The sequence below is a fragment of the Pieris napi genome, chromosome 12 (assembly GCF_905475465.1).
Source record: "Pieris napi chromosome 12, ilPieNapi1.2, whole genome shotgun sequence".
NCBI classification, from domain to species: domain Eukaryota; kingdom Metazoa; phylum Arthropoda; class Insecta; order Lepidoptera; family Pieridae; genus Pieris; species Pieris napi.
The window spans coordinates 1909641-1937180 of NC_062245.1; the positions used below are offsets into that span (position 1 = coordinate 1909641).

The 27540-nt window shown below is 34.7% G+C and overlaps 1 protein-coding gene across 3 annotated transcripts in view; it reads left to right on the forward strand.

Moving 5' to 3' along the window:
* Positions 1–15382, forward strand: part of LOC125054274 — a 183617-nt gene extending 168235 nt beyond the window's left edge. For all 3 annotated transcript variants that reach the window (XM_047656032.1, XM_047656033.1, XM_047656031.1), the window contains 2 exons: positions 13657–13825; positions 14022–15382. In XM_047656032.1, the coding sequence (XP_047511988.1) occupies positions 13657–13825; positions 14022–14645 (793 nt within the window). In that variant the 3' untranslated portion in view covers positions 14646–15382. The remainder of the gene's footprint in view (positions 1–13656; positions 13826–14021) is intronic.
* Positions 15383–27540: the final 12158 nt, after the last annotated feature.

Genomic DNA, 27540 nt, shown 5'->3' on the forward strand with positions numbered 1-27540 from the left:
ATTTCTGCCCAGAGCAGTTTCTTACAGATAGCGTTTTGTTATAATACTAATTAGGTTGGGTTGACGGTCATCTCACATGAAGATCCTGTCCATTGATTTGTCTGCCCACCAAGGAAATATTTTCATGTATACCTGATATTATCATCACGCCTTATTGTTGAAAGCTCTTATATTTTATTTACTATACACCTTTACACAAGGCTTCACTACTTATTTTTTTTCCACTAAGTATAAACATTCCTTTCCTTTCTTTTCTTTGCGACTGAGGCACTGAGCTGCTCTGGTCTCTGGCAGAATGACCAGCGCTGTGGAACATTCTGCTCCTCAGAATAATGCTGAGCCAGGGCCAATTACAATCACAGCACACACGCATTACACACTTGAAACGAACCGAATGGGAACAGAGAATTTTTTTTTAATTCTTTTTTTCTTTGATTATTGTTATTTTGTGTGTGTGTGTGTGTTTTTGTTGGTAATAAATGTTATGTCTCTGATGATGTCACAGTAGAACATGCTGTATGTTTCCCGCTTAAGAGGTCTTCGAGTCCTTCACGTAATTTTTTTACCGCTATTTACTTGTCAAAACATTTTAATACTATACAGCTATTCAAAATTAGTACTGTGCTATTTCTTCTATACACGCGCTGCAATTAGAATGGTATAAAAATAAAATTTTGTATGGTACATTTTATCTTGAACTCATAAATTCGAAATTAAAAAGTGCTTTTTAAGTATTTGACAAAAACTTATAAGAGTTTTTCACTTCTAAGCCCGCATAGCTCTCAAGTTGAACGTTGGGGGTCCTTACAATGGTCTATTTAAATACCTTTTGTCTTAGTAAGAGGTACTCGGTTACGTTAGACCTCCAGGTGAGGTTTTTAACCCTTACTTTAGGGTACTTGGACTTTTTCTTTAGGAATTTGATAAGAACGTTAATAGGTTTTGGTTTAAAAATGTAAAAAATATTATAATTTACAAAATTAGTTAGAAAAAACTAAAGCTTTGAATATTTTTTTCCGTTTATCACAGACTTCTTAATTTTATATATGATATACTTACCTTAGACATAAACATGTATATTCTGTCTTCAAATACTTTATACTAAATGGTTTTCTCCTATCTTTTATAATATATGTTATCCACCTATATGTAAATAATTTAAAATAAAAACATTACACAATCGTGCACTTACATTATTTGCTTTGCTCTCCTTTTTATATAATTGTTTTAATTATACTATATTACTCCAACGAAATGTAAATAAATAAAATAATTCTTTACGAATTGAATATACTAAATTGCATCAGCCTGGTTTCGATTTATCTAAGCGATTGATCTAATGCTAATAAAACAGTGGCTTCTCTTGTTATTTGGCCATACAATCCGCCTACGTCTAACATTTGAAATTAAGCTTAGCATTGTCTTGCTATTACACTTACGTTCGTTACGGACAATCTACATACAATAAGCTATTTGCATGATATCTCAATTCGCTGCAATCATTTGAATACGCTATTACATTTCACGCATGGATACATATGAAAATGGGGCATATGGTTTGTAACTAAAGTATTTATTAAAATAATAATATAGTTGTCAACGTTGACTTTCCTAGAAAGGATTGTACATATCTTGATTAGGAGAAAGTGAAAGGATGAAACTTAGTATGGAAATATAAATACAAATAGTTAATATAGAATTGTACCTATATATTTGACGGCTCATTGGTCTAGTGGTTAGAACCCCGAATCCATGGGTCCCGGGTTCGATCCCCGGCTGAGACAAACATCGATGTGATCAGCATTTGGTGTTGTGCTTAGGTCTTGGGTGTTTAAATATGTATTTATATGTGTTAGATCTATCTATGTATAATATGTATGTATATCCGTTGCCTAGTACCTAAAACACAAGCTTCACCAGCTTATCATGGGACTAGGTCAATTGGTGTGAATTGTCCAATCATAAAAATAAAAAATAAAATATATATATTTAATTATAAAGCTGGTGTGGCGGAAAATAATAAACGGCTCAAATATAGTCTCCAACTTTGATTTTATTCCTTTTGGAGTGTGCACAGGCGCTAATTAAAGATTTACATTGGAGCCTGGAAGATAGTACCGGTGACCCCAGAGCTGGTGCTTTCCTCGCTCAACGAATAAGTATCGCAATACAGCGAGGAAATGCTGCCAGCATTAAAAGTATCTACACTCCCACTAGGACCAAACTTTTTAAATTTGTTTTAATTTGCTATTTATCAATTTTTAATCATTATTATTACGAGTACTATGGAGATAAAGAATTATTACGAGTATATAAACCTCAACGACTCTTACAAAGTAATGAATTCATGACAGACAAGTAGTACAAGTTAAAAGCAATGTCAAACCTGACATATTTCATTACCTTGACATGTCAGCTTTTCCTATATATTTAAATACGTCGTAAATACGTAAGGGTAGAAGAAGATGAAGAATAATTGAATCCAAAAACCATCTTGATTGAGATTTAAAAAGTGAATAATAAAAGAAGATTTTGTTAAAACTGTCTCAAAATTATTACATTTTAATAACTAAAAGCTTTCTGTTTTCCTAAAATTAAATGAATTATTACAAAGGGTACCTACAACATAAAGAACTGCATTAACAGTAACACAATGTTCCATGTTGGTATGTACTAAAAAGGTAGGCTAAGTAAAATCACATTAAGGAGAAACGAAGTTCGCTTCAGCTAGCTTAAATAAACTAAATTAATAATGGGTTTACCACTTTTGTTTATCAATATTAAATAATGTCATACAACTTAAAACAAGTTGTTTAGGGTAATGTTTTGATTAAGATATTGCCCGACTCATAAATCTCAGGTATTATTCACTCTCAAGTTTGCAATCTAATTCCAAGCAATTCCCTGCTTTGATTTATGTTCGAATAAGTTGAGATTAGTTTCAATTTAAGTTTAAGCTTTCGTCTATTTACGATAATCAAGAAATGCATCTTATCTTTCTTTGAAGTAAAGTTTACGAAAAGTTATTGAAGAGGAAGCTCTAATTGGATTTGTAATTTCAATTTTATTACAGTTATCGCCTTTTTCACATACTTACCCAAAACAAATATTTGACACATATGTACAAATTAATTTTAATTTTTAATTAATTTTTTTTTAAAGACAATTCACACCAATTGACCGAGTCCCATGCTAAGCTGGTGAAGCTTGTGTTATAAGTACTAGGCAACGGATATACATACATAGATAGATATACATATAAATACATATTTAAACACCAAATGCTCATCACATCGATGTTCGTCTCAGCCGGGGTCGAACTCGGGACCCATGGATTCGCAGTCAGGGGTACTAATCACTAGACCAATGAGTCGTCAAACTAAACCTTAATGTCCACTTTTAACAATAACTACTTACTATGACAACGGATTACGGATTGAACGGTGCTTATCCGGAGCTGGATATTTTCGGTAGTGGGCTAATCGCTTTTAGAGAAAGCTTTTTGGGTGCCTATCTCGAACCTAATCCGCTGTTTTGCTGATATTTTTTTTCTGCTTTACCAAAAATTTCTGGTAACTTTATTGTATGCTTATTTGTAACACTTATGATTATATAATATAAAATATGCCGTAGATTTAGTACTATGTATGTATGGTAAACTTTAATTAATAAATGACAAACGAATAGTGTCGTTCATTAGTATAATAATATTTTTAGTAAATAAATGTTCATTCAATTTGGCTAGGAAGCAATCTGGTTGCTATATTATATGTATTCCATTATGTATTAAATTGTCTTCGTTCATTCTTTCAGAATCTTTGATTTTGGCGATACATCAGTATTTTTTGGAATTATTGCTACTATTGAAATGCTCATACGACTTTTATTATTCCGGTCTTAACTAGATAAATCCAGTTTAATATCAAGACTCTCAAAGGAGTGTAATTCTTGAATTAAAAAATCTTAATTAAGATAAAATGCTTTGCAATGTTACGAAAAGTTTTAGAAACTTATTTCCAACCGGAAAACGTTGGAAAATAAGGAAATTATAATGTATTGCAAGTAAATTGGAAAGTGAAGCTTTAAAAGGCGAGTTAGGAACTTGGATATGCCAATTCTATTCAGAAACTTTTCAGACGAAGACAAGTTTTATATTCTGCTAGCTTTCCGTAGGGAAAGCATTATATTTATAGGGTTGAATTTCTGTTTATTTTGAAATTTACATTGGAAGGATTTCTGAACTATTTCGAATATACAGTCATAAGTCAAAAAAAGGTTGCGTGTACTTATGTACGTGCGTAAGTTATACTTCTTTGGCATTATTAAAAATAGTTTTTGATTGCATGCAATTAATTACAATTAAATTATCAAAGACTGGAAAAGAAGTCATTATAGTCAATAAAGTTCAGTTTACATTTGAAAAAATAAATAAATAAATATTTATTGTTATTCTCTTACTAGTGTAACATAAATTCTATTATTATTCGAATGTTGTTTTTAAATTATGTCCAATGCCGTAGCTTCCGTGGACAACTTCATTCTGTTAATTTTGTGTCACGGTGCGCGCGCATCGTAAGATTTCACTCTCATCAATTTTTCATAACGCGCCTACAGAAGTATAACTTCAAAAATATTTTAACTGGAAACCATTTTTATTTAATACGTGAAATATTTTCCAAACAATTTTTAGAACATTATTCACGTACATAGATCAGTGTTGGTTCGCTGAACACAAGTACTCTCAGGTAATGGTCTGTTCTAAATTTAAGATTGATCATGTATCCGGTATGCAGGGTATAAAATATTTAGTAATACCAAATTTAACCAACAAAAACTTTGAAACAACAATTTTATTTAACTCGCAGTTTTACAGTACATATTGTGTTAGGCACACACTGTCACACAGCATTACAGATTAGAGGCTGGTATACATATACACACAGAGAAGATTACACATGGAATTGTAATCCTCTTTGAGGATGTACCTAGTATGGGACTAGTATGGGACTAGGTCAATTGGTGTGAATTGTCTTTAAAAAAAAAACTTTAAAATCTCAAAGAGGATTACAATTCCAGGTGTAATTTTCTCTGTGCTAAGCTGGTGAAGCTTGTGTAATGGGTACTAGGCAACGGATATACATACATATTATAGATAGATATACATATAAATACATATTTAAACACCCAAGACCTAAGAATAATAATAAGTTTTATTTGCAAAGAACAACACCAAATGCTCATCACATCGATGTTCGCCTCAGCCGGGGATCGAACCCGGGACCCATGGATTCGCAGTCAGGGGTACTAACCACTAGACCAATGAGTCGTCACGTCGGTTAAAAAAGTTTATATCCTGATTCTGCATAAGTATCAGCAGTAACACGGTGGAATATTTAACTTTTTATGTTTTTAATATTATGTTTTTCTCATTTAGTGACAGGTAAATTTTTAATGAAAATAATTCTTTACACCTATATCTATAGTAATTATAAATTACTAAACAACGTATACGAAAATTATAAATAAGGTAAATGGAAATTATAGGAAATTCATTATAACGAAACATGTCGGTCAACAAATACAATAAAGTGTCGCCTTTCAATTATAAATTCGTATCCGGGTAAACGGTTAAACCAATTTCAACTGGATTAAACCGGCTCTTAAATTATGCTCAAGTTTGGTAAACTACTTTTACTTAATAGTTTAGGGATTGTTTAGACAGTCATAACTTGATATCTTTAGTACATAATTGTGACAGGGGTGAAAATACTTAGTTTATCTTAGTTTAAATTGATTTAAACCTTTATTTGTCCACTAATACATAAAAGGTAACTTCTGATATTTTATCAAAACAGAGAGAAACAGAAATAGAACCTAAAATCGTTAACTTTGATATTTTACATATTTTTGTACGGATGAATCTCTTTGTCAATTAGACGGATAAGAGAGAGGCATTGGAGATGTGGTGTTGGAGAATGTTGCGAATACCATGGACTGCAAAATGAACCAGAAAGTCCATTCTCAACCAAGTAACTATCACCACAAGACTGTCAACTATTTACATACAGATGCTTAGCTTTGGCCATATTGCCAGGAGAGAACAGAATAGCATCGACAAGCTGGTAATGGTACGGAGAAGTACCTACTACCCGTTGGTCTGACCGAAACACCACTATGGGTCCCAATATCCCTAATGCACTGAGACAAGCTGAGGATAGAATGGTATGGAAAAACTATGAAGATAAGACTATAGAAAACTATTCGTAGTTATAACGACGGGTACAACCAACACGTTACTCAGAAACTTCAAATAGCCACCCCGGCTTGATTGAAACTTTATACCGCGCTTAATATTGCGACTTCAGTGCTATGAATATTGAAATAACTATATCGAAATTGGGCGAAAACAATCGCTATCACTATTAGACTTTTTCGTAAACCATATTTTTACACTAATCTGGTTCTGAAGTGATATTTCTATACCACAAAAGCAATATTCGTGTGTTTAAATACAGCATACTTGTGTTTAAAACGATATTAAGCTAACACAGGAAATGCCTATCCACTACAGAGCCTTTGTAGGAAATCCAATGATAGAGTACGGGTGAAATAATACCTTCAAAGCAACACTAATAGCCCGACTCGGCTTGCAACTTCCACAGAGAGAAATATACTGATGTACTGCATTTCATGTATACAATATAGAATTAAATACTAATTGGATTATTGGATATATTACTTACTAATCTAAATTGCTACGACATTTTTGAGGAGTTGACTGTGTTCCTAAAAATATATAATAATATTAATAAATAATTTAATCCTAGTATTGTTAATGTTAATACAACTGGCCACAGATTTTGCTTGCTATGAAAACTGGCGTCATATTAGACTGTATCGGAGATTTTTGGACAAGTTTCCTTGTGATATTTGTTACGTTCAAGTGTTATTACATAACCCTAGTGTTTATAATCACATGATTACCCATTGACCTTATGTTATTTGTAAATATTGTTTAATATTCGAGACAACCCAGCCAGTGCTTTCAAAGCAACGCCAGTAATCACAGCAGATTTCAACAGCGCAACGTAATTTAATCTCAGCCCTATTCTCACGTGGAGGTTTAGGCCTCGTTCAAAATGCCAGATTGATTACTGCTTTGTTTCCAATTCGTGCCCTATGGGTGAAATAGAGTAATGTCAAAGTCAAATCAAGTAACATTGTATTGTCACGTGATTTTTAAATAAATATTGCCTGGTCAGTAATAAAAAGGCCAGCAATGCACTTGCGAGCCTTATGGCAGTGCGAGTGTCCATGGGCGGTGGTATCACTTAACATTAGGGTAACCTCCTGTCCCTTTGCCCCTGTTTTATATTAAAACAAACTGTTGTGTGTTGAAACTGAGTTGAGCCATATGTAGTAAAAGTTTTTTGTTCTGTTTAGTTTAAATCAATCATTCTTTAATTCTATACATTTGGGTTACGATTAAATGAAATGAAGACAAATATTTTTTCAATGACAATATACACGCAAAAATATAAATGTATAGTGATAAGATATTCAATTATTGTCTAAACTCTACAATATATATATAATTATAACTAAAATCGAAGAGTAAACTAACTATTAACTTATAACTTCTGTTAATTTATCTACCAGCCTTGATATAGAGCTTTTCAACTTGAAAAACATTCTTGGGTCAGAATAAATTGTTTTGACTTATGAAATCGGAGCTTTAGGCGCCGGTTGAGACGTGATCACTCGCCTGTATTAATTAATATCTGTAATCAGACCACCGTCTGTGGTGTACCGTATTATTATCACAACTATTGATGAAAATTGGAGCTGTCTTTGGCGAAATCATAATGCCTATTGAGTTGGTTTTATCGAAATATTCTGTTAAAGATCATTTTATAGACTATTTAACGGTATGAAAAGTGCTCTCGAGAATAGTATGTATAAAACATGGCATTAAAAAGCGCTATAGAGTACAATATCTTGTAAATAATATATAAATAAATAAAAATATTGATTTACACATTAGACAAGTTTAATTTTGTCGCAGACTGTTTTTAATCTAAATATAATAACTTGTATTATTTTTTTATTGCCAGTTTCGTTTATTGCCAGTTCTTCTCTTCCGTTCTACGCGCTTGATTTGAGAACAGGCAGTAAATGTAAAATTAGAAGCATTTTAGTATATAAATATATATATATATATATATAGGTGTATATTTATATATATATATATATTATATTTTATATTTTTTCACAAAATACAGATTTTCACAAAAATAAATAATATTATTAATCTATAAGTAGATAGGTACTAGTCACCAATAAATAGCCTATAATAATCATACACCGTATAGGAAAAAGGGACCTTTTTAAAACTAAAAGTGCTATTCGAAAAGCGTCACATCAGTAGCAATAAAAAGAAACGCCAATCAATCTCATCATCCGTCCTCTTGATTAGTGATGCACCACTTATCGAGTAACCTGATACCTGTCTATCGACAGTGCGATGTCGATAACGTCTCGAATGTTTGCATGTTTGTTTACACTTGATTTACCTCTTAACGGACGCAACAAATTGATCGTTATTTGTAACGACTTGATGCTTTTTTAACACGTTAAATTTTTTACTTTGTAATACTTATAATCAATGCGATTTTCTAAGAAAATGAAGGTTGTTTAATTTTATTTTTACTTTGTTACATATTCTTCTTCTTCCTATTCGGTGCACTCTTGACAGAGCGGTCGTGATCGCTGGGAAGTAGTTGTAGTAGTAGGGGCAGATGTGATGCGTTTCACGACATTTTGCCATCGTCGCCTATTAGTTGTCATCCTGCTGCATTGATTGACAGAGTCTCCTACGGCCGACTTAATTTGGTCAGTCCAACGCGTAGGTGACCTTCCGCGCGGTCTAGTGCCTTCCACCTTCCCCTGGACGACAAGGCGTTCGATGGACTGGTCACCACGCCGAGATACGTGACCGAAGAATGTAAGGATGCGAGATTGTACTGTTGAAAACAGACGCTGCTTAATACCGAGTTCTTGAAGTATCGAGACGTTTGTACGAAACTCGGTCCACGAAACCCCAAGCATTCTCCTCCAGCACCACATTTCCAGAGCGTCTATTTTCTGCTTTTCCACATCTCGCAAGGTCCACGTTTCAGCTGCGTACAGAAATATGGGGAATATAAGTGTCTTCACGAGCCTGGTCTTCGTGGCTTTTGTTATATTCCTGTTTCTCCATATTTTTTTCATCTTGTCCATCGCCGTTCTTGTGATGCCCATACGTCGTTTGACCTCATCGATGCATCCGCCATGGCTTGAAATCTGAGCCCCAAGATAAACATAAGATTGGACCACGTTGCATTTCGCGATTTGAGTAACTTGAGGCGAATTATTTCTGGCACGGTCAACAATCATCACCTTGGTTTTGCTGCGATTTATCTTTAGTCCAAACTCATGGCTCACTCGTTCCATCCTTGACAGAAGCTCTTCCAAGTGTTGCGAACTGGATGCAAGCAAAGTGGTATCATCCGCGTAACGCAGGTTCGCAATTCTGTATCCACCAATTGTTACACCGTCTGTCCAGTCTTCCAAAGTGATGCGCATTATTAGCTCCGTGTACACGTTGAATAAGAGCGGTGATATTATGCAACCCTGGCGTACTCCAGCACTAGGATGGAAATCACCTGATAGGACATCATCTGTGCGTACTGAAGCTGTGCCTTCCTCATAAAGCCGTCTTAAAAGGTGCACAAGATGTTTTGGTGTACCCATGTCTAGCAGAGTCTTCCACAGCACCGGCCATCTCACAGAGTCGAATGCTTTTGAGAAATCAACAAAGCAAATGAACACGGGCTTATTAAATTCTCTTGACTTCTCTATGATCTGGCGTAAAATAAGAATTTGTTCCCGAGTGCCTTTCCCCTTGACAAAACCGGCCTGTTCCGGAGCGATCTCCTTAGAGAGGTAGGCTTTCAGGCGCTCGTTGAGAATATGTAACAATATTTTGCTAGCGTGTGGTATCAGAGCAATGAGGCGGTAATTGTTACATTTCTTCGTTGAGCCCTTCTTATGCAGGGGTGTGAATATAGTGTGTGTCCATTCTGAAGGCCAAACTCCTGTCTGCCACACCTTATTGCAGATGAGATGAAACATCTGGTCGCCACGTTCTCCTAAGGCTTTAATTGTCTCTATAGGAATTGCATCTCTACCAGTTGCTTTTTTGCTTTTCAGGAGTTTTATGGCAGTTCTTACTTCGGACAGAAGGATGTCTGGTTCCAAATTCTCTGGCTCTGGTTCTGTGCTTATAGACAGTCGCGACTGCGGATCCAGGAACAATGACTGGCAATAGCTCCTCCACGTTTCAGAGATCTGTTCGAGTTCTGTTACCACTTCATTTTTGTCGTTCTCGATAGCCCAGGTTTTAGCAGGTAGAGATTTAGTAATTAGACGAATTTTGTGGTAAAGATCTCTAGACTCGTGCTTCATAGCATGTTTTTCAAGTTCGTCGCAAATGCTATGAAGGTGGGAATTATGGTCTCGCCTGCAGCAGGCTTGGATGTTAGCAGACAGCCGATTCAGTTCTCTTATGTCTGCTCCTGCGGCTTTCTTAAAGCGCCTCTCTTCTATAAGGGCAAGGGTACTGTCCGTCATCCAGTGTTGACGTTTGCGTGTTTCTGATCCCGGACTAGACTCCGTGACTGCATTTTGGATGAGTTCTTTAGCCTTATTCCATAGCGTGTCTGGTGTAGCTTCGGTGTGGTTTACAACTGTCCAATCTGTCCAACTCCGCTCAATGGCTGTAGTGAATTTCTCGTTATCTGCTACTTCAATCCGTCTTGTCTTCTTGGAGGATCGAGCGGCTTTGAGCTTCAACCTCATCTTTGCGATAACGAGTTCGTGATCGGAACCACAATCAGCCCCAGGAAGCGTGTGGGCATTAAGAATAGAGGTGCGCCAACGTGATCTTATCAGTATGTAGTCGATCTGATTTTTGGTTCTACCTCCAGGTGACGTCCAGGTGAACAGTCTACGGGGATGGTGTTGGAATAGACTGTTCACCACTACCATGTTGTTCTCGTCTGCAAACTGCATGAGTCTTTCACCTCTTTCGTTACGTACCCCAAGTCCGAAGTTTCCCACTGATTTGCTGTACTGGGCAGAGTTTGCGCCAATTTTTGCGTTGAAATCACCCATTATTATAAGTAACTCTCTATTAGGGATTTTGGCAATTGTTGCTTGTAAATCTTGGTAAAAACTCTCCAGTACGAGGGGTAGAGCTTCACTAGTGGGGGCATATGCCTGTATTAGGTTCAAGTTTACAGGTGACGCTTTGAGCTTCATAGACATAATGCGATCGCTAACTGCTGTTGTTACATATAAAGAGAAACAAATGACATAAATTAAAAAGGATGCAACGGGCGGTCTTTACGCGAATAAGCGATCTCTGCCAGGCAACCCTAGTAAGAAACAAGCTAAAAAAATATATTAAGGGTAAAGTGCAAAAGCAAATAACAAAAATAAAATTACAAGTAAAATTAAACTAACAATATTTTATAGAAAAGAAAAAAAAAATGATATTACCCGACGAATATTCTTGCCGCCGCGCCGTTTCAATCGTTTGATATGGCACAAAACCGAACTAGTATTTCGCCGGGCGTCAAATTTTAGCCCCCAATATTTATGGATTACCATATATACCACTGAGCCATATATGGGACAATTATCAAAGTTTGTGGTACATAAATTATGATCTAGTAACTACGATGTAATAACAGTAAAAGTATACAATCAAAAGAATGTTAAAAGAATTTGTTATTGATTCGCTGTCACACCCACTATAAAAAACATAATCTATATCTATAAAATAAATGAGGAACTTTCAAATCAGATAAGTTAAAGCTCAGTGTGTGCCCATGTTGATTGTGTATTGAAAAATGTATGTTTTATCTTTAAAAATTAGATAATAGATAAGGAATCGACATTAGACTGATTCAAAAACAGGTCCAGTTGACGAAATGAAAGTTATGGGAGTATACAATATTAAGTTATTATAAAGTATTTTTATTTTATACATACATACTTTTAAATTTAACATTTTTGTTTATCATAATTGTCATATATTTTAGAAAAGATAGCTTGTAACATATACTGTAGATAAATAAATAAATATAGCAAGTAACACTTGATGGTAATTATATTAAATAAAACTATATTAATATATTAATATTGTAAAGCTGAAGAGGTTTGGATAAAATAAATTTTATTTTGTGTTGGAACAACACCCCAAGACAAAAAAAATGCCGGACATTCTTTCTATGTGCGCATTTAACATTCGCTCGAACGGTGAATGAAAACATCGTGAGGAAACAGGATTGTCTTAGACCCAAAAAGTCGACGGCTTTTGTTGATCTGATCACCTACTTGCCTATTAAATTGACAAATGATCATGAAATAGATTCACATCTGAGGCCCAGACCTAAAAAGTTTGTAGCGCCACTAATTCATTTTTTAATTTTTATTGATTACTAGAGATAATGTCAAATTAATTTTTAAATGTTAAACCGAGTGTCCTATTTAAAATAGAGAGTTGTTTATTTAGTTTGTTATTAAAAGATTTTCTACAAACGTAAATATAGTTAACAAGGTAGTGACATTTTTACTGCGCCGCGCCTTAACTGTGGGTGGTCAACTCGTGCGCATCTAACTTCCGAACTTATCTCCCATATAAATACTGATGACGATTTGATAAGCATTCTCTGAGAGAGATTTAGATTGAGAAAACCATATTAATCTTTTAGTATCTAGTTTAGTTGTAAAGAAATGTTTAAAACGGTAATGTCAAAGTAATGTTTGTAATAAGTCAATTGTCATATATTAAAATGTATCGTGTGTCAAAAATATTACGTATAAAAAAATTGTTACACTTTTGTCTTGACACACAATTTACATTTACATAATAATTATTGATGTGTACAATATACATTTTGTGTGCGTAGGAGTTCAATGCGTGTGACATATTGTTTTAATCGTCCATTTGATGTCTGTAATAACTTTGAAATAGATATGTTTAATTTTACCTTTTTATTGCACGCCTCACGCCTCTACTCTCGACATGTCAAAAAACCCAGTCTTACGAAACTTGAATGACTTTTTTCTCACTAATATAACACTTACAGGATAATATGAGTGCACTAAAATAGAGTTAAATAATCTATCAAGCACATATGGTATTTTTTATGAACAATTATTTTGCTTAACATAGTAAATAATAACATTAAAATCAATCATTCTTGGACGTCCGTCAGTCTGTGTTTATGGATCCATGTATGTGGCAGAGAAATTGGTCGAAAAATGTATCGTACCAGAATACTTTTTGTCTTATTATATAAAGTTATACCCTGGGCTGATTCCTAGTTAATATTAGCGTTCTAAGTACTGTTATGTCGTTTAATTATAATTTGTAAAAAACTAAAATACGACTGTGTATTTTCCTCACCTTAGAGTTATGGCGCCACTATATATTTTTTTATTATATTATTGTTTTTTTTCAATCATTCATTTTCATTTATTATTTATTTTTATTTTACACTTTTGGATTTTCCAAACTATTTATTAACTTTGTTTTTTTGTCTCCAGACATAAAAGAAAAGTGACCAACCTCCTGCCATCGAAGTTTACAGCGCCGAGCCAAAGTTCCGGATCACAGAGAAGAGCACCTCCCCCTGCTCCTTTATACGAAGACCTGCAAGACCTGCCTAGAAGACCGCCTTTGCCACAGAGACCCGAAATCGAACCACAATTAGAGGTATGTTCAGATTAGTAGTAGAATTAGTTTGTTAAAAATATGTCTTTTTAAACCTGAAAAAATCGTGTACGATAGCGAGTTGAGTGATTTATTTAATAATTAATAGTAGATATTTTCTCAAATCAACCGATTCCACTAGAAAATAACTCTCTTTAAGACTTCAAAAGTTAAGTTATTGATTTATAATAATTTGCAGATGGTGGAAACAAAGAGGCCCAATTGTCAAGGAAGAGTGTTCGTTTGTGGTACCGGCGGTTCTTGGCGAGGTGGAAACCCGTGCAGCAATAATTGCAACGCACCAGTTTACGAAGAACTCCCTCACAGATCAGATGACTCAGTCCACAGTGATGATCATTTCGCTGAAGACGAACTAAGTCTGGTTGGTGACGTTCTTCCTTGCCGGACCTGCGCTAGGCCACCACAATCTCTCCCCCATCGACCTCGACAGCAACGTCTTGATCGCCGACCAAAATCGCTGGAAAGACGACGAGCACATCGAATGCCCAGACATGTCCATCCACCGGACCCCTCAGAATTCCACGAAGGAGTTCTACTAGATGCCTTGCTAAGGCTATATCCTCAAGTGGGCACAGTGGGTGCCAGACCACCTGGTCCGATACCTATGAGCGCTGGCGGTGCTTGGCCTGGAGGTGAACTACCTGGCATTGCCTGCTGGAGAGGACCTAGAGCGTCCCCCAAGCCTCCCAGTGGAGATTCTTCCTTCGGATCTGATTCAGGTTACAGCAATAACACATGTGGAACCTGTGGTACCAGAGCCTCATCTAAACATAGATTATCAGCGGAAATTCCGTTATCATGAGGTGACATAGAGTGCCATAACTCAAGTGTTTACTTCTCGGCCTATAAAGATAGGCCTCGCCTTCTTCAATAATAGTGATACTACGATTCTTTAAATGGCTGCCAATGCACTGACTTGTTCCATAAGGCCAGTTAGTATTTCGACGTAGTATGGTCGTCATTTCCCACTTCCAGTTGAATTGCGAGGTACCTTCGTATGACCTATTAATTTCGGCTATAGGGGCTCAGATTGTTAGTCAGTGTGGGTGTGTCATATGTCTATGAATCTGTACAAAAGAGGTATTAGAAAACTTAAGTAGATTTCCTTTTTTAATTACGAGTGCTTTGTAAATTGTTTCCAAGTTAGTTATTTTTGTACAAATATGTAAGTTAGTTATAGTTTTGATCTTGTAAGTTATTTCGAGCTAGTCCTAAATTAATTGCAATGATAAAACTATTAAATTTTATTTAAATGGAAGCCGAAGGGTTATTGTAGATATTGTAAAAATAATTAAAGATAGATTAGTGAGTTGAATTTTGTAATCATATCACAATTAAAATTACGTCGCATGGTCACGATTTCCTGTATATTTCCTATGATCTGTCAAGTAGGAATTTATATTACTGGTGCTAAAAGCATATTTGTAATTATTGTTTGATTCTGCCGTTCCAAAAGTTACTACAGTATCTAGTTGATTATTATAAATACATTTTCTAAGGAGTCATCTCAGCAAATTAGGGAGCGTTCAAGTATTACGTAACGAATTTTGGGAAGGGGGGGGGGTCATTTTGTAAAACGTTACGATGCGGGGCGGGGATTGAATTACACGTTATTGTTAATATTATTTTCGACTTACACCACATAAAAGTAACTGAAGAGTCACTAGGTGGTCACGAAACGTTTTACTATACTTGGGTACAGTACTGTACTTGGGTACTGAAAAACGTTACGGCGAGTTACATGGGGGAGGGGGGGTCAATAATCTCCAAAAATTGCGTTACGTAATACTAATACCTATAATTGCTTTATTAAGGTATTAAAATTCAGTCCTATTTCAACATTTTAATATCAATAACGCATTATTGAAATATTTTTCGTTAACCTTGAAAGGGTCATAGACGAGTAGTTTTTGTTTTGATTTTGTTCCCAATAGTAATTTCGTTTTAATGTTGGCATTTGAAAACTAAAATTGTTTTATTTTGTTTAATTTTAATATAAGCGATATTTATTTTATATTATGTTTGTTTCGCATTGTATAGTTTCGATTTTTCATGAATATTGTAATAAATTTCGGGTCTCGGAAACCCCTTTATAAATATGGAGAGCACAATAAATGAAAAATAAATACATTTCTAATGAATTTTTGCTTTTTATTTGTACCACCAGGTACTGTGTACTACATACTTTGTCAAGGGTGATAAAGAACTAACTTGCATTCACCTCGTTGTTCAATTGTTTTTATAGGTAAACTACCTGACCGGGCAAACGTCGCTTTGCCATTTATATCATTTATAATAAAAAATAGGGGTTGATCGTAGAGGGGTGAAAGTTAGGGGTTGTATGTATTTTTTAATGCTGTATCATAATAAAAACAGAAAAAAATATCTAAAAATAAAAATAAAAATATTTAGGGGTGGACTACCCTTAACATTTAGGGGGATGAAAAATAGATGTTGTCCGATTCTCAGATATACCCAATAAGCACACAAAATTTCATGACAATCGGTCGAGCCGTTTCGGAGGAGTATGGCAACGAAAACTGTGACACGAGAATTTTATATATTAGATGGGAGATCATCTTTTGTGCTTTGTGATGCACCCCAATTTTTGCCCCAATATAGGCTTGGCTTATAAAGTCTCCGACGTACGAGTTAGCGATACGTTTTTTTATACAACAAACAGGAGTTTTAGACAGGAGGCTCACCTCATGTTAATGTATACCGCCGCCTGTGGGCACTCAATGCCTAAAGGGTTCACGAGTGCGTTGCGTGCGTTGCCTTTTAAGAAATGGTACGCTCTTTTCTTGAAGAACCCTAAGCCGAATCGATTCGGAAATACTTCAGTGGGTTGGCTGGTTGCACATAGTGGTGGTGCGCGGCAAAAACTGCCTTGAAACAGATGTGAAACGACGTTCGAAGATGAAACCCAGCTGATGGTATTGCTTTTCTATAAAGAAACAATGCAATACTATACGGCTTCTTTATTGTGACGTATTTTAATTAAAGATAAGAAATAATTTAGGTTATATTTAATTGAATACAAAAGTAATCACCAGCAATATTCAATGAAATCTTTTAGGTACATAACAAACAATCGTAATTAAAATAATTTCCACTTTTGTTTCAAGTGATCTAGATATGAACTAGATTCCTGCTCGGGGGACTCTTAAATATCCCATTATTCTTGGAACAAAGCCGTCATGTTGCAATTTATATGGAAAATTACTGGGGATTTAATAGCCTGTTTAATTTATTAGAGAATTTAATCTTGATTATTTTATTTACTGTATTTTCCTTTTAACAGTAACGTACCGTAATCTATGGAGCAGACAGAATTCTGTTATTATTTCTTTACAACCATGCTCTGAGTTTTGTCTAAAACATGCTGGTTACTTTATTAGTTGTACAGTGTACACGTAGAAAGAAAACTGTTTACTCTGCCGCAATGAACGTGTTGTATGCGAGAAATCGTTAAACGTAACTTTCATTCATTTATTTTTATAATATAGGAAATATCACCTAGTTTTCGATTGGTCAGTACATGATATGAATTGCATCCTTAATATTAGATTTATTTATAAGGTAAGATTTTAACTTAAATTGTTTTATAATGAAATCCGCATATAAATATACCAACAATTTCTATCATGACATTTTCCTTTTGTCAATAGCATGACGCTTGTGAATTGTATAGTATATTGCGAGTCTAGTAAAGAGATAAGCGAAGTGCGTTTTTAATAATAACCCACCGCCTTGCCTTCTGCTGAGACAAATACAAATAGACTTGTTTCGTACAGTCAGCAAAAAAGCTAAATCGCAGACGTCTTTATTACCGTCATTTCGGTGACATTGTTATTTGAGAGCTGGCTTTGTTTTTTGCTTCAATTATTTCGTAGGTTTTCGCTATTAGATCAGAAACAATCTTATAGACGCAATATTGTAGTGAATGCTTCGACATCAGTTGTCTTAGAACCTACAAACCGTAACCGTACTTATTATTTTCGTTCTCCAAATTGCTGCAGTTCTTCAACCAAATCGCTCCACGGCCGAAGGAGGGATGCTTAAAAGACAAATAAAATAACACATCGTATTGTCTTCTCCTTTTTAATATGATGGGAGTGGGATCAAACGAGCCTAAAGGACGCCAACATTTGACTCATTCAAAATATATAAAAACACTTTTTTTTTAAATTTCATAAGTGCACACTCACGAAACACTTAGAAAGAACACACGTCATAAGAAAACAATATATGCATACATAAAAAGTGTGCACAACATATAAAGGGAAATATTACAATTATAAAAGAGACAATAAATAATACAATAAAAATAAACGAGAACTAATCAAATATGCAATTTAAAAATGTAATATTTTTCTTCTTTGCATTTGTTATTGGTGCCGGAACAATAGCTGCAACATCTTACATCTGAAGACATGGAGACTCATAAAATCGCCAATTCCAACGATTCTTCTTAAATATAATACAATTAAATTAAAGCACCCCAGTGTTCATTTAAATGATTTTAAATGTACATATACATTTCCCAAATGGATTACAAATAGGGTTGATAACGTTTCATGTCATTGCACTTTTATACCTGAATAATTAAAGATAAGAAATTATCGTTCATAAATTATAATTAATGTTAATTAATGCTTTATGATCATACAAATTGATAAACGTGTTTTATACATATAAATTGAAATATAAGGAGTGAAACAGTTTTGTTTTTTTACTAAAAAAACAAAACAATGTATGTTTTAATAAAACTTTAATGTTGGTACCCGTCAGTATTGTATACAATTATTTAAACAAACTTATCACGACCAGCTTACCATGGAAGCTTAGATATAACTATAAAATATTACCCTCAGACAGAACCTACTTCTTTATAATAAAAGGAAACGTACAAGCGTGATCCTATGTGACAAGCAGGTGCTTTCTGTCCGTAAATTATTTAAAAATATATTTAAATTGGAAAAAAGACACCTGTCTGAAGAAACAGGTAGAAAAAAAATTTGAAGGTTAAAAAGCAAATTTTAATTAAAACTTCCTTGACAGATTTTGTTGTTTTTAATTTAAATAGCTTGAATACGTACTTACCTTACAGCATTCGTAATCCGTAGTCAGCGAGTCACGTAAATAATGTAGCGTAAACTAGATATAATATACGTATACGTATAAAAGATTTATTATTCATTTGACAGCCCTAATTACAGGGTAACTCGTGCAAGTTTAATTCGAGTTATTGAAGTAATTGATTGCGGTACAAAATGGTTAAATGTGTTTATTAATTTGTCATTTAAATATCGACATGACACAATATGCACTATACTATATGTATGCGTAACGAGTTTAATATTGATGTGTGTAAAAAAGCTTTTAAACTTATTGTTTGAGCCCCGACTACATACTTTCCTTTCGTACGCAAATGGATACCCATACGGCGAAGCAATCATGTCTTAGGCCCAGAATCCGATGAAGTCAAGCACAGAATGCTCATCCCCTGCTAGTAATTTGAGAGTGTGTAATAAAGTGTGTGACTTTCACCTTTAAGCCCTGGATGCATACTTTCTTTTCGTAAGCTACTGGAAACCCATACAGCCAAGGAAGACTGTCTTGGACCCTGAATCCAACGACGTCAAGCACAGAATGCTCATCCCCTGCTAGTAATTTGAGAGTGTGTAATAAAGTGTGTGACTTTCACCTTTAAGCCCTGGATGCATACTTTCTTTTCGTAAGCTACTGGAAACCCATACAGCCAAGGAAGACTGTCTTGGACCCTGAATCCAACGACGTCAAGCACAGAATGCTCATCCCCTGCTAGTAATTTGAGAGTGTGTGACTTTCACCTTTAAGCCCTGGATGCATACTTTCTTTTCGTAAGCTACTGGAAACCCATACAGCCAAGGAAGACTGTCTTGGACCCTGAATCCAACGACGTCAAGCACAGAATGCTCATCCCCTGCTAGTAATTTGAGAGTGTGTGACTTTCACCTTTAAGCCCTGGATGCATACTTTCTTTCCGTAAGCTACTGGAAACCCATACAGCCAAGGAAGACTGTCTTGGACCCTGAATCCAACGACGTCAAGCACAGAATGCTCATCCCCTGCTAGTAATTTGAGAGTGTGTAATAAAGTGTGTGACTTTCACCTTTAAGCCCTGGATGCATACTTTCTTTTCGTAAGCTACTGGAAACCCATACAGCCAAGGAAGACTGTCTTGGACCCTGAATCCAACGACGTCAAGCACAGAATGCTCATCCCCTGCTAGTAATTTGAGAGTGTGTGACTTTCACCTTTAAGCCCTGGATGCATACTTTCTTTCCGTAAGCTACTGGAAACCCATACAGCCAAGGAAGACTGTCTTGGACCCTGAATCCAACGACGTCAAGCACAGAATGCTCATCCCCTGCTAGTAATTTGAGAGTGTGTAATAAAGTGTGTGACTTTCACCTTTAAGCCCTGGATGCATACTTTCTTTTCGTAAGCTACTGGAAACCCATACAGCCAAGGAAGACTGTCTTGGACCCTGAATCCAACGACGTCAAGCACAGAATGCTCATCCCCTGCTAGTAATTTGAGAGTGTGTGACTTTCACCTTTAAGCCCTGGATGCATACTTTCTTTCCGTAAGCTACTGGAAACCCATACAGCCAAGGAAGACTGTCTTGGACCCTGAATCCAACGACGTCAAGCACAGAATGCTCATCCCCTGCTAGTAATTTGAGAGTGTGTAAAAAATAGTGTGACTCTGAAGCTTTAAGCCGTTTATTAAAGCTGTGGGGTGCATAATTTCCTTTCGCAAATGCAAATGCATACAAAAAAAACAATACTTGTACCCAAAATTCAAGGATGTGAAGCACAGAAGATCAGCCTGCTTGTCTATAAAGAAAAATAGCCAAAAAAACAGACGCGTGTCTGCTCCAGCACACAATACTATTCTTTTTAACATTCGCCGTACCTTTAAAATAAAACTACACATTTCTAAAACGAAAACAAACATTTTCTCCTATCGCTACATGTTCATAATTAATAAGGCTTTTTGCTATCTGTACAAATAAAAGCTTGCATCTCTTTCCCGGTAAGCTCAACAATACAGAGATAGAATCTCACTTATTACCTACAAGTGTATAAGTGCTATGTGACTTACCGTTGCGAACATTGATATTGGTCACTAGATAGACTTTGGAATTGCGTTTACTCTTTAATTTGTACACCGTGTAGTGCTCTCTGGTTTTTTACTCAAAATAATTTGATTAATTTGTATGACAATGGGGTTTGAGTGCCTTTTCGCCTTCAACTTCTCAGGACGGCGGACTCACAGAGATTAACAGCTGTATGCATTTTGTACCACACTTTATTAGATCAAATTCTTTGTTAGAAAAAAGTATTAAAATTGACAATTTTTTAATTAAATTAATATTCTAAAAGTTCTCCTTTAAGTAAAACATTTAAATTCTTCGATGTATAATTTTAACTTTTAATTAATTATACAAACCATATCCAGCAAATTTGTGTCTCTCCCGGCAAATATTAATAAGCCGCCTAAGGCAGTGTTGATTTATGCGCTTAGACTTGTGCAAATGAATACATTTTAACATACACACAAACATACCACGAGGACGGATTGTACGCAGACAGTCCACTTTTGAGGCCCGGGATTTTATTGAAAAAAAAAAAATTGGTTGTTTGTAAAGTAGGTTTACGATCGAGATGTTTATGTGATAACGTCTTATTGGTGATATAAGTTTTTGGGAAGTAAGGAATTAATGAAGATAACAATTTTTTCAAATTTTAAATTACATCTATCGTTTTATTCACACTTTTGATGATAAATTTCGGGTGTAAAATGACAAGTTTACTTATTCGACTATGATATACATTTTTCTTCATACATTCACGGAATGACTGGCAGCGCTCGAGATGAGACGGGAGATCGGTCCGTCTCTCTCTCGTTATACCTGCGATCGCGCTCGTGAGGTTTTGGTGTGACACAAGTTTCTGAACATGTCACCCGACTAAAACGATTTTAAAGACGTTATCACGTCAAAAACCCAATTATTTCAACACGCTGGTTTTCTTAATTAAAATACGTATAAAAGTGAATTTATTACATACATATACGGTAATTAAACGTTTCGAGTACCTTGTAGTTTAAATGTGACAAATACGAAAAAAATATATCAAAATATAACGTTGTCACCTTTATGTATCTCCCAGCCCAAATATTTTTATCCATGTCTGAAACCGACAACCGAAATAGCAATAGAATTTTTCTGTTGGCGGCCTTTCAGTAGTGGGTACGTCTCTGTCCTTTGATACTCGAGTCATATCGCTAAACGAGGACGTTATTTATCGAGAGGACTGTACTGAAGATGAAAATGGATTATTATAACATGACAATTTTGTCTTGTCCTACACTAATAACTGGGGGTAGCACTATGTTTGGTTTGTGTCAAGAAAGATGTCGCAAACGACCTAACGCTATTTTTGCAGATGGCCACATGATATATAATATAGAACTAGCTAGTTATATATTAAGGTTAGGTAACGCCATCAATTATGATTATTATTACTAGAGCTTTATTAATGAATCCATACAAAAATTGGCAAGTTAACTATTCTTAATATGAGTATTAGTTGTAGGTAGTAGAAGTTGTGAAAAAATTAAGTTATTTTTTTTAGTCGTTTTTTTTACCCCTTTTAGGGTAAAACCCTCTTCCATATTTTTCCATTTCTCTTTTTTTTTCTCTGATTTTTCTCAATGCATTATTCAGATCTAATTGTCTTGTTTTGAACGATAGAAATCTTACGTTAAAAGTACATAATTTTAATTGTTGTGACTTGTGTGTTTATTTTATTATTGTCCTGTTCTTCGTTTTTCATATGTAATGGAGGGTGGAGGTCGCTTTCCCACGGGGTCAGCCGGATAATTTTGAATGGTTTTACATACATCAGTGTCATGATTGACTTACTTGATTTAATGTCATATAACCCCTATATTGGGCAGATAGCGTCGCTCGCTCCAACTCTTTCCGGCTCTATTTGCTTCATCTGTTGACGCCAGCTTTGTTCAGGAGAGTGTCACGATAGACTGTAAAAAAATTGTTTCAGAACAAAAGCCTACAACTTGAATATTATGATACAAGTTCTTCACCGGAGACGCCATAAACTCAAGAACTTAAACGGATTTTCATCCGGTTTAACCTGCCGTCTAGTAGAGGAACCGTCTTGTTATAGAGCCAAGATTTTTAGCACTTTCTAAATTGCATTCAGTTTATTCTGACGTCATACAAAACATGGTAATTGCAACTTCCCCATACCCTAACACGTCTAATCAACTGATGGGTGTCTGGAATCGAAAGAGTTTTTATGTTACCAATATCCAACCCCTATAGTTTCCCTTTAAATACACGATAAACACCATTATATTTCAATCTCTAAGTATATACTTATAGAGTTGAATATTGTTTACGGTGTTCAGAAAGGCTATTAAGAAAATGGCTTCTATTTTCACACATAAACAAAGCTTTTGTTTTCTAAGCGTTTTAAATAAAATTGCTAGAATCGTCAGTTTTAGAAAATACATCTTTTATGGTATGACTCATAAAAAGTTTAGTCTAAAGTGGGACATAAGATGGATGAACAAAAAACTGTCTAACTGCTAAATTCAGCATGCTAATCGTCAAAAATATAATATGTTAAGTAGTTTATTTATTAATAACAACTACTTTTGACAACAACTACTGAGCTATACAAAAATGCAGGATGACTACATATTTTATACTACATGCAGCCCTGTCGGCAGGAAAGCGGGAAGGGCAGCTTGTGTAAGGGAATTAGTGCCGCAACCACCGCCACTAAGAGCTACGTATGAACACTCATTGAAGACGAAACAGCTAGAAGTATTTAGGGGAACATTTTTGGCAGCGCTGGCCTTCCGTGTAAATGTGGTATTAATAGCTTTAATACGATGAAAGTAAATTCCTAAATTCTTCCATACTTTTGTATTTCATCGTAATTCATGAAACCGTGAGAGCTTTTCGCTTTTTATTTTTTTAGGTATTTTTGTATTAAATAAATTATGGTTGGTAATTTTATATTTTTTTATGCATTTCTTGCCTAGAAGAGTTCGCTTGTTAGTGAGTAGACCGTCCGTTGCATCCCTTACAATTCTTATGTTATTTTGTTTTTCTTTAAATGTAACGAAGTGTAAATAAATAAATTAAGGGCTGTGGAGGAAGGATGTTTCCTTTTTTCCGACCTAGTGGTTTAATAAGTTGCATATATTATGCTAGCGTTCCAAAACAATTGATATCTTCAGCTCCTTATAACTGCAATAAAACCGTTAAGAACCTTGTCCAAACATTGTCATGAATTTATATCACATTTATTTGATTTAGTGGTTATTTCTCATAATTTAAATGCTACGAAAATAACGCTTTAAATATGAGCTCCAGTAAGCAAGATCCATAAGCAATGAGTCACCAGAGACAAGAACGGACCATAATGGATAAACCACAGAATAGATAAAAGTAAAAGTTATGACAGACGATCGATTTTCCATACATGTTCATTTGTCCTAGATAAATTCTATTCGCACGCCCGAGCGTTTGATGAACAAAAAAATCTATATATTCAATGTCAATAAATCCTTGAATGATTTTTGTAATTAGGTACTATGAGTATATATTCACTTATAATACCACAAGAGCTTCAAAATTATCGGGTATTTCCCGATAGGTTCGTTGCAAACAATTAATATAGTCGTCATGACGACAATATTTGTTTGCAGGGAACCTTGAGGGAAATGCCCGATAATTTTGAAGCTCGTGTGGTAATCGGGGGATTATTTTTCCGACCCAAATGTCGGCCAATAGAATTGCACCATGAGACGAAATGTACAGTTAACAAATAAGAATTTCATAATGAATAAAACAACTACTTAATACTTTTCTTGAAGCAACGACCAGAGAAAATTTTCACAAAAAATTATCAGTATAATACCATGTAGGTTGTACCACGTGACGTCGAATGGTGCAATTCTATTGGCCGATATTTGGGTCGGAAAAATAATCCATACAAATTGTTTCCTAAATAAAGTTCGTGCTAATCGAAATATATTTTTATCTAAGCTATCTTGAGACACCTGTTAGTAGTTTTATAATAATTTTGATAGTTCAAATTAAACTGGTAACTCAAACGCATGTCTGGCGTCATCGGACGCGACAGACGACTATAATTCTTGGAGGACGCCGGAATGCAATTTATAAAAGACAAGTTTAACACAATTCAGCGGGTACATACGTGATCTTAACTGCGATTAAAAATAACTGGGCGTTTATTCGTGAGTTTACGAAATTTAAGAGCAGTGTTGGCCGCGTGCGCCTCTCATCCCTGAGGTCTTAGGTTCGATTCCCGGCTGTGTACCGTCTTAGACCCAAAAAGTCGACGGTACATGAGGCTGATAACCTACTTGCCTATTAGATTGAATGAAATACAACTAATAACGTCGAGTTATGTAATTACTGAAGTGAATTCGCGTTTATATATCCATTAAAGATTAATTTTTTAAATATATTATGGTACTTATATAAACTAAATAAATTGTACAATCCTAATATACCGTACCAATCAATAAAAAGCGCAATCATTCATTGTTTATACGGGACATTAGTTTAAGAACACAAATAATTTTGTTAAAACCAAAGTGAATTCAAAATAAAATATGCGCAAAATGTAAATTTTAAAGGTAGAAAGAAGTTGTAAGCTCAAAAAATAAAATTGAAAAAACGTTGGCAGGTAATTGACAGTTTGTTAAATACAAAAGAAAATGCAGCGGGCAATGTAAAAATGTAGAAGCTTTTGTATTGTAATGAGATGCGTCTTAATTCATTCAAGTTAAGAGATTTGTCCTGTATATATATTATTAATCATTGTAGTTGAATAATAATAATTTAATTTGAAATTTTACTGTAATAGTATCTAATAAAAAGATCTTTGCTTTTGCACAACAATATAACTATTAAAGGTACACTCCCACAGGGACAAAACTTTTTAAATTTGTTTTAATTTTTTATTAATTACTACATTATAGTTTATTCAATTTAAAGGCGTCTTAGGGCATGCTTATGAATGTCAAAAGCGTTTACAAAATTCGCGAAAGAGCAAGACTACGCCATCCGTTCGTAAAATTACCAGGAGGCCTTGTTCTGAGAAGAACGGGCAAGAAACTCAGCAAGTATTACCCTCCCTCTACATTACAATTATTCAAAGGAAAATGTCATAAACCACAACGTCATTAAAATTACATAAGTAAAAAAAATCTGTTCTGTGATTTACCACATTCACCATTATTGTTATGATTACACTCATAGTTCTATTATTGTAGTAAGATTTGGTTTTATCTTAACAAAACTGTTGGATCTGTATCAAAATATTATTGCATATTTATCTATCAAATTAAAAAGCTTTAAAATTTTAAATTGCGAGTAAAGTCTAAAATTCCTATAACCGAGTTAAGAATAGCTCCCCTTGATTGAGGATTTCTCGTTTTAATTTTAGCTAAACGTTTACGATGTTTGTCACCTCCTTTGTGAACAAGCGCCACGATACGTTTCGTTTCATACCTTTGATACTATTTCCGTAGCTATACTTAAAAGCCCCTAAAATCCAAACAAAAAAACTGTATATTTAATTTTGCGATGTCATAATTTTCAGACAGTGCGAACGCTTGTCAGCTCTGCGATACAGGTGTACCCATACCCACCCATGTTGTTTATTTATCTTTTTAATTTACTCTTGTTGAATGTACTATAATTAGTTTTAAACTGTAAAACCCAAAATGTATTTTTATTATGAATGAATGAAAGGATTTGATTTGATAATCGATTAGCCCCATATAACTTACGTTTTATTTAGTGAAAGATCTTACTAATAATATTAATGATATTGCTATAGTTATGTAAGTATGTAGCTATAATAATGAATTGCCAATCAAGTGTAAATAATACCTGTTTCTAAGCCTTCTTGATTTAGAGACATAGTATAATTAATACAACACAGAAATATACAGTATTTACAATATTCTTGACCTACATAGTAATAAAAATAATAATTAAACATAAAAATCAAAGAATAAAAATGTAAAAAGAAATAAAGATCATATTATTACTAACAAATTAATACACACAGTATTTGGGAACATACAATATAACTGGGAAGTCACAAGCTCCTGAACTACAGTTTATTGCAATAAATTATTGTTATAAAGTATTGGGTTCGATTGCCGGTGTAACAATAATTGTTGGTAGTCCCAAAAGACGAATTACGAATGTGTCTGCCCCAGGCCCCATTTGGTTAAGGACTATCCCTGAATATGTATATCGATTGCGTATTTTAAATAATCATTACGTACGGGTATGTAATTGATAACTAATTGTCAATTGTTATTTCTCTTCTTTACAATTGATAAAATCAGGGTACCTAGTATCACATACTTGTTTATTTATGTTCTCAGATTCTGGGTCATGGTCTGAGAGAATGAATAGTGTCTGTTCAAAAAGCCAGAATTTGTCTCGCTGTGGCACAAAATTGTTGGGCTACTAAAATATACCTTAGTTACGCTCACAGTTTGCCTGCAGATAAATTGTAGATCACTGAAATAATCTATCTTTGTGGTTACCAATTTTT